The sequence below is a fragment of the Crocuta crocuta genome, unplaced genomic scaffold (genome assembly GCF_008692635.1).
Source record: "Crocuta crocuta isolate KB4526 unplaced genomic scaffold, BGI_CrCroc_1.0 scaffold866, whole genome shotgun sequence".
Taxonomy (NCBI): Eukaryota; Metazoa; Chordata; class Mammalia; order Carnivora; family Hyaenidae; genus Crocuta; species Crocuta crocuta.
The window spans coordinates 230,778-247,090 of NW_027531900.1; the positions used below are offsets into that span (position 1 = coordinate 230,778).

Here is a 16,313-nt window from a genome sequence, read left to right on the forward strand (position 1 = left end):
CCTCCCTTTACCCTGCACCTGTGTTCCCCCAGTAGACTCCTACAGCTGATTTTGTCTTGGCATCTACTCCTCCGACACGTGGATTTTTAGAGGAAGTGAAATTAGATATGTAGCCCACCCTTTTTCATCCCTTTGGAGAATAAGAGAGGACACAAGTGAGGGACAGAGAGAGAGAGAGAAGTGGGATTGAACTCACAAACTGAGAGATCATGACTGAGCTGAAGTCAGATGCTTAAGATGCCAAACTGACTGAGCCACCTAGGCATCCTGTCCCACTGTCTTTTTTTTTTTTTTTTTAATAATGTTTATTTTTGAGACAGAGAGAAAGCATGAATGAAGGTGAGGGCAGAGAAAGAGACAGGGACAGAGGATCTGAAGCAGGCTCTGTGCTGACAGCAGACCACCCAATGCAGGGCTCGAAGTCACAAATTGTGAGATCATGACCTGAACCTAAGTGTGGAGCATAACCAACTGAGCCACCCAGGTGCCCACCATCTTAACAAAGAAGTCGCTATTAAGTTTTTGTGTTCTTTAAAGATTATAAATTTCAAGTTTTATTCAACTATGGGAGGATGAATTACTTCTAAAACATTTATTATCTGAGAGAAAATTTGTTCGTTGTTCTGATTTGCTGAAACTTAAAACATTCCATCAAATTACCCAGGAAAATCCAGGTAGCAGAAATACTTAACCCATTCCTTCCAGAGGTCTCAAGTTTTGAAAGGCCACAGAATGATACACACAGACCACACCATTAAACCCCTTCTGCAAGTGCAGAAGGGAGCTCTGTGGTGCGGAAGTGACCCTTCCCCCAGCACGAATGCGAAGGTGCCCAGGGCTAAGTGTGAGCATCACCGGAGGTTCCAAGTCACCTGATGGATCGATCCCAGTTCATTTTCAGACCAGACACAGCACACGATGCGTGCACCTGCAGGGATATGTTCCGTGTGTGTGCAGGGAACAGCCACGTGGCAGGGGGAGGCTGACTCGGCCACATAGATAACGAAGGTCAGACGTCTGCTGTTGTCGGTAATACAGAAACGTACACAGTCTTCATATTCAAAGTCTTCATGGGGATTTTTTCTGTAATTTCTAGAATGGAAAGAAGATTAAAAAAAATAAATCTACCTATTCTGTATGAATATTTGAAAAATGCTGACTGCTTGTGTGAAGAAATCTGACCTCACCCCCAGAGGTCTGACCTTCGTCCCAGGTCCTGCAGGAACTCTAAAGCCTTGGAACTTCCTGAGTGACAGGAGTGGTTTGTTAATTCTAGTGGGCCCTGAATATACCTGATAGTTTCTGCTAGTGAGGTGACTCAGGGTGGAGCCAGCTGCACCAAAAAGACCAGCCACATGATTTAGGTCACGTGGTATCATCTGAGACAGAGCAGCCATGTGGGCAACAAACCTATGAGGCCCATGTAATGAAGCCTCACCACAAACTCTGGCGCCAGGCTCGGGAAGCTTCCCGGGGTGGTAATCCACTGTGCTCACCACTGTCATGCATTGGGGCCTGGAGGAGGTCACACTGCCCTGGACCACTCGGGAGCGAACAACAGAAGTCTGTGACTGGATCCCTCCCAGATTTGGTGCTCTGTACCTCTTCCTTTGCCTGGTTCTAGTTTTTATTCCTTTCTGACAACAAATGTGGTTGTTAAGTGCTATAGGTGCCAGTGAGTTCTATGAATCCTGCTAGCAAATTATCAAGGCCAAGGGTGATTTTGGGAAATCCTCTGAACTTACAGTTGGTAGCAGAAGTGACAGTCATCTCGCATGGCCTCTTCCAGAGTTTGTCGAAGGCCCTGGACTCCCTATAGCTGGTGTGAGAAGTCTCGGGCAGACCTTTTGGGGGACTACCCTCAATCTAACTAGCCTGGCACACCAGCCCAGATGTACACATGCCCTGCCCCAAACAGGTGTTTCCTATGAGCACAGAGAAGGCTTAGAACCCATGCTCAGCTGGGCCCAGATTTGTGGTCTCTAAATAGTAACAGAGGGAGAATCACATTGTGTCCAGGTCTGGGGAATTATGAGGCTATGATAAACCCGTAACATCTTGCAAAGCCAGAATGCAGTTATCAGAAACTGAAGGCCTGTGTTAAAGAATATAGAAGCCAATACAGCCAAAGACAAAAACTCTGACATCTTAAAGTATAAAACAAATGTAATTGATGAAAACACACTAAATAGATAAAAGCCCAAATAGAGACAGAGAGAGAGAGAGAGAGAGAGAGAGGGAGGGAGAGGGAGAGAAAATAAACGCTAAAACTGCTCTTTGCCCACTGCTTCTAGCAGATCTGGATTCGAAGGGAAGGACCACCTTCTCTGCCAGGACAAGCAGGGAGTCTGGAAATTACTCTCAGAGCGATCTCCTTCACAGGCAGATCGCAACAGGATCTGGAGAGGAAAGTGAGCACCTAGTGGAACAAACAGGAAGCCATCTGTGAGTTTCCAAAACTGTAGGACATCCCGCGATCCTTCTAATTTACTGAATTATTACTACTTTGAGAAAAACGACTTGGAGAGGAGCACGATGAAGTGAGGCTGCGGACACAGGACTAGCGGAGACACTGGGCTGGAAGGGGCTCCAGGCTTCTCAGTGGTCTTGGGTCACTCAGCCTTTGAGGTCTCTCGGCCATGGCGTGGCCACCAGCCTCATGGCGCAGGGAGAAGGCGGTGGGGGCACAGGCGAGGCCTGCCCTGTCACAGGCAGTAATGTCAGGGCCCGAGTCACACACATATGGTTCCGCCCTGGTCGCGTGGGCCGGGTGCCTGCACCTGGACAGAACCAGAGACGACGACACTTTGCCACGTCCACAGCTTGGCTGCACTTGGGGACTGGAGGGTGTGGGGACGAGGACTTTTCAGCCATGCTGAACAGGAACAGGAGGCTATTTTTTCCCGCCAAACCACATGTGAGAGCCGGGTGTGTTGGGGGCAAAGTGAGAGGAGCTGCTGATGGCAGGGAGCCCATGGATGTCACTGTGGGGGCTGAGTATGGATACTGTTGTAGAAGGAGCCTCTGCTGGTGGAGACGGACACGCTGAGGCACCGATGTGAGGGTCAGGGTCATGGTGATGCCTTGTTAAAGACAGGAGCAGGTGCAAAGGAGGCTTTACTCTCTGACGATGTAGCAGAAAATTTGAAAGTGTAACATAAAAGATTAATTAAAAAAAAAATAGCTGAGCAAGGGAAGAACATGAGAGAAATCCAAAGGCCAAACAAAATTCATGGATCCCAAGAGGTACCTGAACATTAAGGTTTCCCGGAGGTCCTGGTGGCCTAAAGCTTTCGGCACTAAATGGCTACTGAAGAGAAATGAGAAAAGCCTGGGGTCTGCACAGACTGGGAAGTCCAGGAACCCCGAGCCCCCACAAAATCTGGGGCCAGAATAAGGAACCCATGGCAGCAGACCCTTCACCACCCGGAAGACGGTTAAGGGAATGTAGTGGGCTTAACCACAGGCCTTCCCAAAGATACGCCCACGTCCCAGTTCCTGGGAACCGGGGAACAGACGAGGAGGAGGCACTCTGACTGCAGAGGCAGGGGTCAGAGTGATGGGGTCACAGTCAAGAATGCCTGGGACCATCAGAAGCTGGGGAGGCAAGGACCGGACTGTCCTCCCAAGAAACCGTGGCGCTGCGGACACCCTGACTTCAGGAGGGCAGGGACGGACTGAGCACATCCCCATGAGACTCCGGCCCTCACGCACCACTGGGGCCCTGAGTAATGGAGTTTGTATGGGCCTGGGCTGACAGCATCCCCAAAGATCTAGAGAAACACTTCTTTACACGGGGCTTCCTCAGAAACACCAGAAACAAACAGAAACAACGTTGTCAGAACTCTAGAAACCACCAAAGGTGGACTGCAAGTGAGTGCTGGATCAAGAAAAAGGCAACCTGTAAGCACAGGGAGACTCATGCTGTCACACCGTGTGGCTCCCTGCCCCGCATCCCCCAGCTGGTGATGCGCTTGAACACAGGAGCCCAAGGTCTCCATAGTCCCAGAAGGAACAGAGCAAAGGCAGGTGTTTGTCCAAACGTGACTGGGAGCCACTTCCAGGGCTCCCAGAAGATGCCTGTCTCTAGTTTGTCTGATCGGAGCTCACCCGGGGGGTAAGTGTAGGCATTGCTTGAAAACACGGTTAGGCAAACAAAATTCCCACAGCTGCCGGGGGCACAAGACTGTGGCTGACACAACAGAGGGCTCAATGCCAGGGAGAAAAGTGAAGGACAGCATGGCATGCCCTTGGACAACGAGAACTGTGTAACTTAGCAAGCCACACGCATGCCCGGAGCAGGATGCAGCACAGAAAAGTCCTGAGAAGACCCCAAGCTTTCAATTCTGAAAGAAAAAAAAGTTTTCTGCTCAAATCTGGCTGATGAGGGAGTGAAGGCTAAAGCAGAAGAGCGAGTAGTCTGGCTGTGCCGGGGAGAAGCTTCAAAAATCAAGGAGCAGCCTGGGAGGCTCAGTCAGCTGGGTGTGAGACACTTGGTTTTGGCTAAGTCATGATCTCATGGGTGGTAGGCTTGAGCCCTGCGACAGGCTCTGTGCTGATGGTGCAGAGCCTGTTTGGGATTCTCTCTTTCCCTCTGCCCCTCCCCAGCTTGTACTTTCTCTCAAAAATAAGTAACCATTAAAAACAATCACTCTTGACAAACACAGAAATGAAGACAATGTAGCCAGGGCATTCATGTCCTCACCATCTGTTTGAGTCTCATTCAGAAACAGTTTGAGCTTCCTGCTACGAAGGCCAAACACCTTGGCTGCTTCATACAGGAGGCCCTGGTGGGTGAGTCCGTTCTGTCCAGGGGGGTTTTCCAGCAGGAGCGTGCCCACCGTTCCCTTCACACACTCTACGGAAGAAACAGAGTGCTGGGTTAGTTCCTGAGAGCCCACCCTCTGGCTGCCGGACCCAGTGCAGAACAGTGGGGCCCTGGGCGGGGGGGAGGCGTCCAGTCTGCAGAGATAGCCTGAACTGCCTCCCAGAGGGAAAGGAAACTCCCACGGATATAAGAGTCTGCAGCTGGGGAAGGGACACTCTGGGAACACATGCACACAATGGGGGCCCCAAATAGCAAGGAAAAAAACCCCATCCATCCAGTCTTGCTGACCCATGCATGGACATGTCCAACAGTTTCCAGAATACTTCTCAGGAAAAGAAAAAACCAAAATGAAGACTTAAAGCACCTTAGCATTTCATTCTGCTTCATGTAGCTGCGACGTTTACCTGCCAGTTTACCTCATCTGCTGACGGAGGTGGCTGGAGAATGTTTCCACATAACAGAGACACAAGCCCGAGTGTGCCCCCTAGAGTAGCAGGGGGCGCACGCTTCCCATCAGCACATGAGACTCGGAAAGCGGAAGGAACCCTGACGCCAAGCGCCCCAGACCCGCCTGCCCAGGTGTTCAGTGGCTGGGGAGGCGCACCTTGCGGGCCCGCATTCAGGAGCTGCAGGTTGATGTAGCGGCAGAGCGCGGAGCCGGGGCCGTCTACCACGGCAGGGGCAGAGCCTGCTGCCACACGGAGTGTTTTTCCACTAAGACTCAGTAAGTCAGTTTGGTTTCGCATTTCTAAAAATAACAAAAACAGCGACAAGAAATCATTCTTTCAGGGGTACACAGTTCAGAGCTGAAGTCATTTATCTTTGCCTACTTATTCAACTATCCTATATCTTTGCAGTGATGCTTTCCACTTAATTTTGCTTTATCAAAGGACCTTGCCTTATAACTTAAAAATATAAGGTAAAATTGTTTTTCCCGCTTTGGTATTCTGTGTGTTACTGCTCCTCTTAAAATGTTCTATGTCAGAATCCTAAACTTCAGTGTCAAAAGAAACCTAATATTAAAAATGCTAATTAGTTAGAAGAAAACAAAAGTATGTGACTCATGAACACATGAAAAATAGCAAGACAACAGAACACATACAGATTTCTTCTATAATTATACACTGTTTAGGGCTGGCAACACAGATGGATGGTGCTGGAGGCTGTGACTGGCGATGATGGGTGGACATGGTGTGTGGGAAAGTGGCTGAGGCAAGTCCCTGATGGACAGTCTGCATGGCCTCCACTCTAGACCTACACCTGGGGCTCCCAGAACTTCCCAGGACCCCCGGGACCCGGGACCGAGGATGAGGGCTTCTGACACTGTGAACCTGCCCTGGTCCCTGCCGAGCTGGTGGCACATGCACGCAGGACCTCGCTGAGGCCCTGACTGACAAGGCTCTCCAGTCCCCTGGGCCATCCAGATCTCCTTTAAGCCATTTAAAAGTCCTGAGAAAGCGTTCAGACTCTTAAAGAGTGTCCTGTGGCTGCTGTTAAGAATCACGGCAACAGATGAGGTATCAAGGTCAAGGTGTTCCGAGGGCCCTGCTCCCTCTGAAGGTTGCAGGACACCTCCCCATCCTCCCCCAGCTCCTGGAGGCTCCCAGCCAGCTGAGCTGTGCCGGTTCTTGACCTGCAGCCCCCCAAGTCCAGCTCTGCCTGCGTCTCCACTGGCACTGTCCCTGCCTGCTCCTGGGGCTACTCCTCTTAACTAATTACACTGGCAAGAAGAAGGTCATGTTTTGGGGTACGAGAGACTTCAACAGGTCTCTTTTTTTAAGTTCATCTTACTAAGAATCTGGGTCTAGCAAGACACAGGCACTACATGGAACCTCTGAAGCCCAGACCCCAGCCTGTGCCAGAGTGGCAGAGGGCAGGATGGGAGGCTGCATCTGCTGAGGGGCCTCTGGGCGACTCAGACTCAGGAGCAAGGCACAGCTGTGGAGCAGAACTGATACCAAACAACCTGCCTCGGGTCAGAAGACTTTCCACATACCTGTCTCATCACGGAGGACAGCCAGCTCTGCATTTTTAATACCAAAAATGCTAGTAAGGACACTCTTCAGCTTTAAAAGGTCCAGTCTGTTGTCGCCTTTTGGATTTTCCAGAAGCAATACTCCACCTAAAGAACCACAAATTCCTCAATTTTTCTTTTTCTGGATTGGACTTTTGGTGTCAAGTCTATGAACTCTTTATCTTGTCCTGAATCCTGAAGGGTTTCTCCTACTGGTTTTACGCTTAGGCCTGTGCTCTCTTCTGAGTTGGTCTGTATATGCTGTAGGCGCATGTCCAGGGCTCCCCTGGTGCCACATGGCAAAAAGATGCCTCAACAGAACTGTTTCTGCCCCTCTCTCAAAAATCCTCTGGTCCCGTGTTACGGGTGTTATTTCTGGGTCCCCCATCTGGGACACAGATCAGTGTCTCTGCTACGCTCTCACCACAGTCTTCAGGTGAATTTTGAAATGGGGTAGAGTGATTTCTCCCATGCTATTCATAGTTTTCGAAATTGTTTTAGCTATTTATTTCCTTTCTCTTTCCAGGTAGGTTTTACAATTTTGTCTATGTCTACCAAAAAGCACTGTTGAGGTTTGACAGGAATGCAGTTAAACATGTGTATTAATTAGGGGAGAACTGATATGTTTACTATATCGAATCTTCCAATCCGCGAACATGACATGTCTCTCTCCATGTTTTCATCAGTAATTTATAGACTTGGGCATGTAAGTCCTGCGCTTTTTAAAATTAGATTTCCCGTGAAGTCTCTCTTTTTTGAGAGACTATAAATGGTATGAAACTTTAAATTTCATTCTCCATGTGTTCATTGCTAATGTACAAAAATTAAAGTGATTTTTGTTATGTTTATCTGATATCTCGTGAATGTGATGAATTTTACCTTTTTATAAGCAATACGGTTTTATTCAATTACCTTAGAAACAAAAAGTACCAATTAATATACAAACCCAAAAGTATATACAACACCAAGAATACTTTAAGATGGTAAATTTAAAGATCATTTACAGGTTTTTTTTCTGCCATGTGAGTGCTTTCGGCCAGACAGAAAGGACAACACGTACCACATCATGTGAAGGCAGGTGGTGGTAACGGTACTGGAAAAACACTTTTGCTGGAGTTGGGAGCTCTTCTTCCCAGTTGTTTGGCCACTCAGGCCAGAAAGCGGCAGCACTGGGAGTCAGCAGATGCGGGAGATAGGCCCCATCTGTCTGGTTACTGCTCATTCTGATGCCCCCTGGGACTGAAAGTGACACAGAACCCTGGCCTTGTTGACATAATGATGCACACCTGCTGCCTGTCTGACCACCTCCTTCCATAGGATCAGGGATCATAGACGGGCTCTACTGAGTGAGCCAGAATGTTGGCAGCATCAGACCAGCTACATGCTACGCATCATGGAACCTGAGTAGCAGTTTGGGGCCATCATCACAGGTCCAAAAGTACAGATGGCCATCCTGGCATTAGCTGGTGATGGTGCTGGTGGGCGAACCAGGACACATGTCAATCTGTAGATTACTCAGGATTTTCTATGTAGACAATCATGTCCTCTTCACCTCAGGTCAGTTTTATTTCTTCCCTTCTGATCTGTATACCTTTTCTTGCCGTGTTTCAGGACAGAACTTTCAGTGCAATGCTGAGTAAGAGCAGTGAGAATATGCTTCATGATCTTGGGAAGAAAACATGCAATCTCTTCCCTGTAAGTATAGTGGTATGTGCAGGTTTATTTTTAGATGCCCATTACCAAGTTGATGGAGTTTTCCCTATTTTTCTCAGTTTTTTTTCCTCTTTATCATTGAATGGATGTTGAATTGTGGCAAATGCTTTTCCTGTAACAATCGATATATCCTAGTTCATGATTTTTTGGGAAGAACTTTATATTCATGCGAAGTATCAGTTTATAGAGTTTTTTTGTTTGTTTTTTGTATTGTCTATATCTGGCCTTGGTGTCAATACTACTTAAATAAAGTGAATTGGTGTTTCTTCTTTTATTTTCTGGAAGAATCCATAGAATTGGTGTTAGTTTCTTTAAGTCTGGTTGAATTCTCTAGCAAGGGCATTTGGGTCTGATTTTTTTTTTTTTAATTGACATCTCTTTTTTCTCTTCAGACACCCTTCCCGCCTTTTCTAAGACAAACTTATTATAAACTTTGTTTCTCAAGTCTGTTTTTAATCTATAAACAATGAGTGGTGAGGTATAGTTAACATATGATATCCTATTAGTGTCAGGTGCATATCACAGAGAATTTTTTTTTACAAGGTGTAGATTGATTGATTGATTGACATATTTTTAAGTAATCTCGGGGCACCTGGGTGGCTTAGTCGGTTGAGCGTCCGACTTTGGCTTAGGTCATGATCTCGCGGTTCGTGNGAACTCCGAAACTGTGTGATCATGATCTGAGCTGGAGTCGGATGCTTAACAAACTGAGCTACCAAGGAGACGCCCTGAAACATTTCTTTCCTACTATGAGTCTTCAGAGATACAAATTACCTGCGTTCACATATTTTGATATGTTGTATTTTCCCTTTCATTCAGTTTTTATGTGTTTTTTTCCCTTGATACATTTTTCCTCATCATGGATTATTTAGAAAAACCTTGTTTAGTTTTCAGTGTGTGGAGATTCTGCTTTCACCTTCCTGTTACTAATTTACAGTTTGATTCCCCAAGGCCAGAGAACTCTATATGATTTCAATCCCTAAAATGTGTTTTACGGCCCATACCACAATCCATCCCACAGTAAATATCCTGTGGGAGTCTGAGAACAATGCACATTCCGCTGTTGCTAGGTGAGCTGTTCCATTAATACTGATTAGATTCTGGTTTTCTAAACTGTTCTACTATTTGCTGAAAGAGGTATATATTCAGTTTTCACACTGTAACTATGAATTTCCGCATTCTCCTTTACGGCCTATCAGCTTTCTTTCCTGCGGTTTGTAGCTCTTATTCTTAGATACATCCACCTTTGGGATCATTATGTTTTCCCTGTGGACTGACATCTGTCTCATTATTCAGGTCACTGGTGACTTTCTTTGCTATGAAGTCTACTTTGTTGTAATGAACATAGACATTTTTGCTTTCTTTGATTAATGTTTGTGTGGTACATCCTTTTTTATCCTTTTACTTTCAACTTACTTATACTGTTGTATTTGAATACTTCCTTATATATATAGCACATAGTTGGTAGTGTGTGTTTACAAGTCTGCCAATTTCTTTTTTTTTTCTTTAATGTTTTATTTATTTCTGAGAGAGAGAGAGAGACAGCGTGAGCAGAGGAGGGTCAGAGAGAGAGGGAGACACAGAATCTGAAGCAAGCTCCAGGCTCTGAGCTGTCAAGCACAGAGCCCGATGAGGGGCTTGAACCCACAAACAGTGAGATCATGACCTGAGCTGAAGTCGGATGCTTAACCGACTGAGCCACCCAGGTGCCCCAAGTCTGCCAATTTCTATTAACTAGTCTATTTAGAACTATTTACACCTAGTGTAATTATTATTTTTAAAGTTTATTTCTTTACTTTGAGAGCGTGTTTAGGAGAGGCAGAGAGAAACTGCACTGTCAGTGCAGAGCCTGGAGTGATGCTCGATCATAGAAACCCTGAGATCATGACCTGCACTGAAGTCAGATGCTTAACCAACTGAGACACTGAGATGGCCCTTTTTTATTTTTTAAAGTAAACTCTATGCCCAGTGTAGGGTGTGAACTCATGACCCAGAGACTGAGAGCCGCATGCTTCACTGAGCCAGCCTGTGCCCGCACCCCCCATTTGGGTGTAATTATTCATGTTAGCTTAAGCCTTCTGTTTTAATTTTCTGCTTTCTACTTTTTTTTCTTTTTCTAAGCTTCCTGTGGGTTATATGAACATATTCTAGAATTCTATTTTTACTTCTGTCATGTTTTTGTATGTTCTCTCTAGGAACAGGCTTTTTCAGTGGTTGCACCAGGTGGTACCTCATGTACACACAACTGCTGGACCACTAGTGTCAGCGTATGACCAGCTTGAGGGAAGCAAAGGAATCTGACCTCCCTTTCTATCACTCTGCTCTTTTCTACTTTCAATTCTCTTAAATATTCTTCCGTACACAGAGATGTCATAGTTTTTGTTACAGCCATCAAATAATTTAGAACAGTCAAGGAGGAAAGTCTGCTGAATTTACCTATATTTTGACTCTTTGTATTGTCTTTTCTTCTCTTCTGCTGTCCCTACGTGTCTTCTTTTGTCATTTTCTTTCTGTTTTAAGAATTTCCTCTACTTATTCTTTTCGGATGTCATGTTAGCAACAACTTCTTCTAGTTTCCCTTCACTTGGAATGTCCTGATTTTCCCTTCACCATGAAAGATATTTTGCTTGATCCGGAATTCTGGGTTGACAGAAATGTAGCATTCTGCCTTCTGGACTCTATGGTTTCTGATGAGAAATCCAATATTGTTCCAATTGCTTTCCTCTAGAAGTTAGGGGGGCACATCTCTCTCTGCTTTCAGGATGTTTTCCTTCTTTGTCTTAAGTTTTCAGAAGTTTGACTCTGCCATGTCTTGATGTGAATTCTTTGGGTTTTATGGGACACGGGTTTGTCTCAGTTATCTTGAATCTGTAGGTGTACGTGTTTTGCCAAATTTATGAAGTTTTCAGCCATTATTTCTTTGAATAGTTTTTCAGTCCTGATCTTCTTTCTCATTCTCCCAGAATTCAGGGATAGAATATTAAGTTTCTGTTAATATCCCATAGATCCTTGAGACTATCCATTTTGTTCAGATTTAAAAAAACCCACTCATTCAGAATGGGTAATTTCTATTGTTCTATCTTCCAATCCACAAACTCTTTCCTATCCCTTCTATTCTGTTACTGAACCCATCCACTGTGTTTTGTATTCTAGTCTTATATTTATCAGTTTAAAAATTTTCATGTTTCTACTATGTTTGTAATCCCTCCGTGAAACATTTTCATTAGGGCTGCTTTACACTTTGTCAGATAATTTTAACATTTCTGTCATCTTGGTGTTCACATGTACTGTCTTTTTTCATTCAGCTTAAGATCTTCCTGGTTATTGATATGATGGTTTTCAATTAAAACCTGGATGTGTGAGGTACTGAGATTGGTTCTTATTTAAATCCTCTATTTTAGCTGACTTTGTGACATCACACTGGCAGGGAAAGGGACACTGCTTTGCTCCTGCCTGGTGGGAGGAGAAGTCTAGGCTCCTGGTTCAGCCTCCTCTGCCACAAAGGTCAGGACTCCTCAGTACTGCAGGGGCGGAGGGCAAGAGGAGAGAGTTCCACCTGAAGATATCTTCCTGGCCTTGAAGAGTAGGAGCGCCTCCTCACCACTCCCTGTGCAGCATTCATGGTCCCCTGGCAGGATGGTGGGAGTATGCGGCCTCGTTGCTCTACGTGGTGGTGAGGGACTGGATGCCTTGGTACTGCCCAGTGGTTTCAGTGATAGTACTGGGCAGAGGGGCTTATTGCTGCCCAGGTAGGATGAGAGTCCCAGCTCAGTGCTTGGGCTTCTGACACCACTGTGGGAGACAGGGCTCTGAGGATCCTCAGTGCGGCAAAGGTCTAGGCTCCTCACTTCGACTTTGCTGCTGTGAGTGCTAGTGGGGCCATAGTTTCTTCTGTTGTGTTTGGCTGCAGTAAAAAAGACACTGTCTAGAAGTTTTCTGTCTTGCTAGGTACACCCCTCCAGGTCTTCTGTCTAGAAAAAGCAGAATTTGTTGGAACGTTTTTGTCTGCACTTGGCATTTCCAGGTTGTCGACTTCTTCAGCTCCAAGTCTGCGATCGGTGAGACAAAACGAAACACTACGGAACTTTCCACAGTTTTGCTGGTTGGTCTCAAGGTCCCTCATTGGTCTGCTTCTTCTGATGTCTGTTTTTTGTTTTTATGTATCAAACCCAGAGTGTTTAGTTGTACTCTGTGGGAAAAGGGAAAAGTATGTCTACTCTACTTCCTGGAAGTGCAAGCTCAGTCATTTACTTCTATGGATTCATTCTGAGGGCAATTAGAAAGAGAAAGTTATACGATGTTCCTAGTTATCTCATAAACAACCTTAAAAACATTCATAGGTTTAGAGGCCCTGGTTGGCTCAGTAGGTTAAGTGTCTGACTTCAGTACAGGTCATGATCTCACAGTTCGTGAATTTGAGCCCCGAGTCAGGCTGGTCTGTGCTGACAGCCAGAGCCGGGAACCTGCTTTGGATCCTTCATCTCCTTCTCTCTGTTCCTCCCCCTCTCTGTCTCTGTCTCTCAAAAATAAATATTAAAAAAATAAATAAAAAAAAAAGACATTAATACGTGTAGCTAAAAAATAAAGTACAAATCACAGGATTCATTTATTCTTACCTTGCTCGCTGCCATTTGTACAAATGTTAAGATTGACATAGGCACAAGCAGGCCCAGGCGGGGTTGATCCTCTGGTGAGTGTGATTTCCAGGTCAGATCCCTTTAACTGGGCACATGAGAGGATGTGACTGAGTAACTGCAGCACCGACCATAGTGTCACCAACTAACACCGCAACTGTTCCTCACGCTGAGAGCTCTGTACAGTTCTCAGAGAATACTCAATCCTACCACTAAAACAGTCAAAAGCTACCACTTTTTCCTTCATGTCTCTCTTTTCAGCTTGTTTTTTAAAAAATATGCAAAACGGAAATGAAATCTTGTAATTTTATCCACTGAAAAGACAGTGACATTCAGACCAGCCTGTCCCCTATAGAGGAGGAATGAGACAAAGGACAAATGACTAAATACAGGACCAACACAGAAAGGAACTTCTTTCCATTATGAATGACCTATTTCGGAATTATGGCCAATATCTTCCATGTCTTGGTATGACATTTTCATAGTTACATCGAAAATGTGCCAACAGGAAATGAAGCTGTAATTTTATGTACAATCTACTACCATTAAAGTTACCTGTTTTTCAAGTCAACTGCTATGTGCTTTTAACAGTCACTCACAGAATCCAACATATTAACTTCTCTAGTTTTAAATAAAGTAGACCCACGTAGCCAATGATTTCCTGGCAATCCTTGTGCACCTACTGGCTAGTTTTTTCAGGGAACTGTTGTGAGAACAGTCCCTCCCTTCTTCTCTGGATGCCTCCTGCCAGACCTGACCCAGTGTATCAGGACTGAGGACTGTGCCAATCGCTACTGAGGGCACAATATTAAGAGATGACTACATAAACTTAATATAAATATCTAACCTTGTATCATTTAACAGTTCAACAGAACCCGGAACTTACCTGTGTTTTTTCTTGAATAAGGACGTTATCTGAAGTTGGAACTGGGTATGGTTTCAAGGGAGCCTTTATGGTGGCAAATATGAACTCCGTGTGGCTTTCGATAACATTATTCAGATACTTCCCTTCAGACTTAGCTTTATAGTAAACAGTTATTTCATCAGTTGGAACCAGATTGCACTGAAGGCACATACAGAAAATTTAAAAGGGAAGCACATTTGTTAATCAAAAAGGATGGTGAAGATGAGCATGGCTGACAGTCCTGTGCTGGATCATGATGGAAGGGCACAGGCTCCTGCCCAACCCGCATCTGAAACAAATGGGTGATGGAGTGCAAACCCGCTTACAAAGCTCTGAACTCAGGCAGAGCTCACAAGCACCCCATTACGTGCTGGACTCCCAAGATCCAGAACCACTGGTCTCAGACACTTCGCCTAAGGACTGGTAGGGGCCCCCTGGCTGCCTCATCTGGTGAGGCCGGTAATGGGCATTATGCACCCGTCCTGGCTCCCAGCTCCATAGTGAGGAAGACCACCCCCTCAGTCCAGACATAACAGTGTCTCCCTGAGTGAGAAGCCCTTCCTCAGACGCTCGCTGTCATGTCTGGTGACCTGTGCCAGTCAGGAGGGCTACCTATCCAGAAGAGGATTCTGTAGAAACTCTGGGGAACTGGAAGCGGTGGACAAGGGCCAGATTGGCTGAACGCTCCCAGTCAAAGAAACAAAAGAGTCACGTCCAGCCTGGGGTGACTGAGAAGGGAGGGAAGGGCCCACATTTCCTGCAGGGTACAATGTACACACTGCAAATCCGGGGCTAATTCCCCTTATTCAATTACAGTTACCTGTTTACATTACCTGCCTCTCCCGTCCTCCCCAACAACCAACACCAACCAACCAAGCAAAACTCTCAGTCTGCTTGTACTTAATGTGACAAACAGACCTTTTTGCGAAGTTTCTGGATGCGATTGATGACCTCCCGAGCCACTCCTTCATCCACCATGGATTGGTCGGGGGTGACGTCTAAGAGAACCAAAGCCTGTAGGAATNGAGCCCTTTTCTGTGCTCATTTCTTTTTTTTTTTTTTCTTTAACAATTTTTTTACTTTAAAAAAATTTTTTTTAAAGTTTTTTAATATTTACTTTTGAGAGCAAGAGAGAGATAGCTGTGAGCAGGGGAGGGGCAGAGAGAGAGAAGGAGTACAGAATCTGAAGCAGGCTCCAGGCTAAGCTGCCAGCACAGAGTCTGATGTGGGGCTCGAACCCACGAACCACCAAATCATGATCTGAGCTGAAGTCAAGAGCTAGACACTTAATCAACTGAAACCTGGGCGCCCCTGTGCTCATTTCTACCAGGTAACTCATCAGGCAGAAGAGTAAGAACTGAGTTCCTTTTATGTCTCTGTGACTGACTTGTTCCTTGAGGGATGGGGTTACATCTTGTTCATTTTTGTACGACCCAACACTTAGGACAACTGCAAGCAAAAGTCACAAAATGTCTATTCACATATATGTCCAAAAAATGCCATGTTAAGAGCATACGAGAGAGGGGTTTAGTACAGAAATCTAAGATGAACACCTGTTCGATCTTACCCTGGATGAGCTGCCAGCACTGTCAGGAAAGGCTAGGGAAATACTTTCTCCTTTTAGGTTATCTTCTGGTAAAGCAATGTTCTAGGGAAGAGAAATACCTGGGCATCCGAGTGTGCTTCGTACTGCGTCGTCCCTCCTGCTGTCTGGTCAAAGGTATACATGAGGCGGATGTCTTCTTCATGCAGCTCATGACCTTCGACAACAATGGTCCCTATCGGAGAAGCAGCAGCCACTGTTAATCAGCTACCTGCCTCTTCCTCACACCACCCAGCCACCAGTATACTGTGCCATTTTTAAAAAAAGTTTATTTATTTTGAAGGCGGGGAAAGGGAGGGCCAGAGAGAGATAAGAGGGAGAGAGAAAGAATCCCAAGCTGGCACGATTTCACAAACCATGAGATCATGACCTGAGGCAAAATCTACAATCGATACTTAACTGACTGAGGCATCCAGGTGACCCAATGCCAATTTTTAATAAAAACTTCAGAGCCAACAAGCTGTAGAGACTTCAAGAGATCATGTCCTCCTGACTCATGCCACTGTTGCAGTCAACGATGTGACAGACTTCCTTTACACTTGCCCAGGCTGTCTTGAGGACAGTTAAATCACCGCCAATGCCTATCCATGTATACAAGCCCCTAGATCCAAAGGCCT

At 45.7% G+C, this 16,313-nt stretch overlaps 1 protein-coding gene across 2 annotated transcripts in view; it reads right to left on the reverse strand.

Moving 5' to 3' along the window:
* Nucleotides 1-573: 573 nt before the first annotated feature.
* Nucleotides 574-16,313, reverse strand: part of IARS1 (isoleucyl-tRNA synthetase 1) — a 68,976-nt gene continuing 53,236 nt past the window's right edge. For both annotated transcript variants that reach the window (XM_077773960.1, XM_077773959.1), the window contains exons 27-34: nucleotides 15,759-15,871; nucleotides 15,012-15,107; nucleotides 14,076-14,252; nucleotides 13,172-13,277; nucleotides 6,825-6,950; nucleotides 5,433-5,576; nucleotides 4,706-4,858; nucleotides 574-1,092 (exon numbers count right to left, since the gene is read on the reverse strand). In XM_077773960.1, the coding sequence (XP_077630086.1) occupies nucleotides 1,010-1,092; nucleotides 4,706-4,858; nucleotides 5,433-5,576; nucleotides 6,825-6,950; nucleotides 13,172-13,277; nucleotides 14,076-14,252; nucleotides 15,012-15,107; nucleotides 15,759-15,871 (998 nt within the window). In that variant the 3' untranslated portion in view covers nucleotides 574-1,009. The remainder of the gene's footprint in view (nucleotides 1,093-4,705; nucleotides 4,859-5,432; nucleotides 5,577-6,824; nucleotides 6,951-13,171; nucleotides 13,278-14,075; nucleotides 14,253-15,011; nucleotides 15,108-15,758; nucleotides 15,872-16,313) is intronic.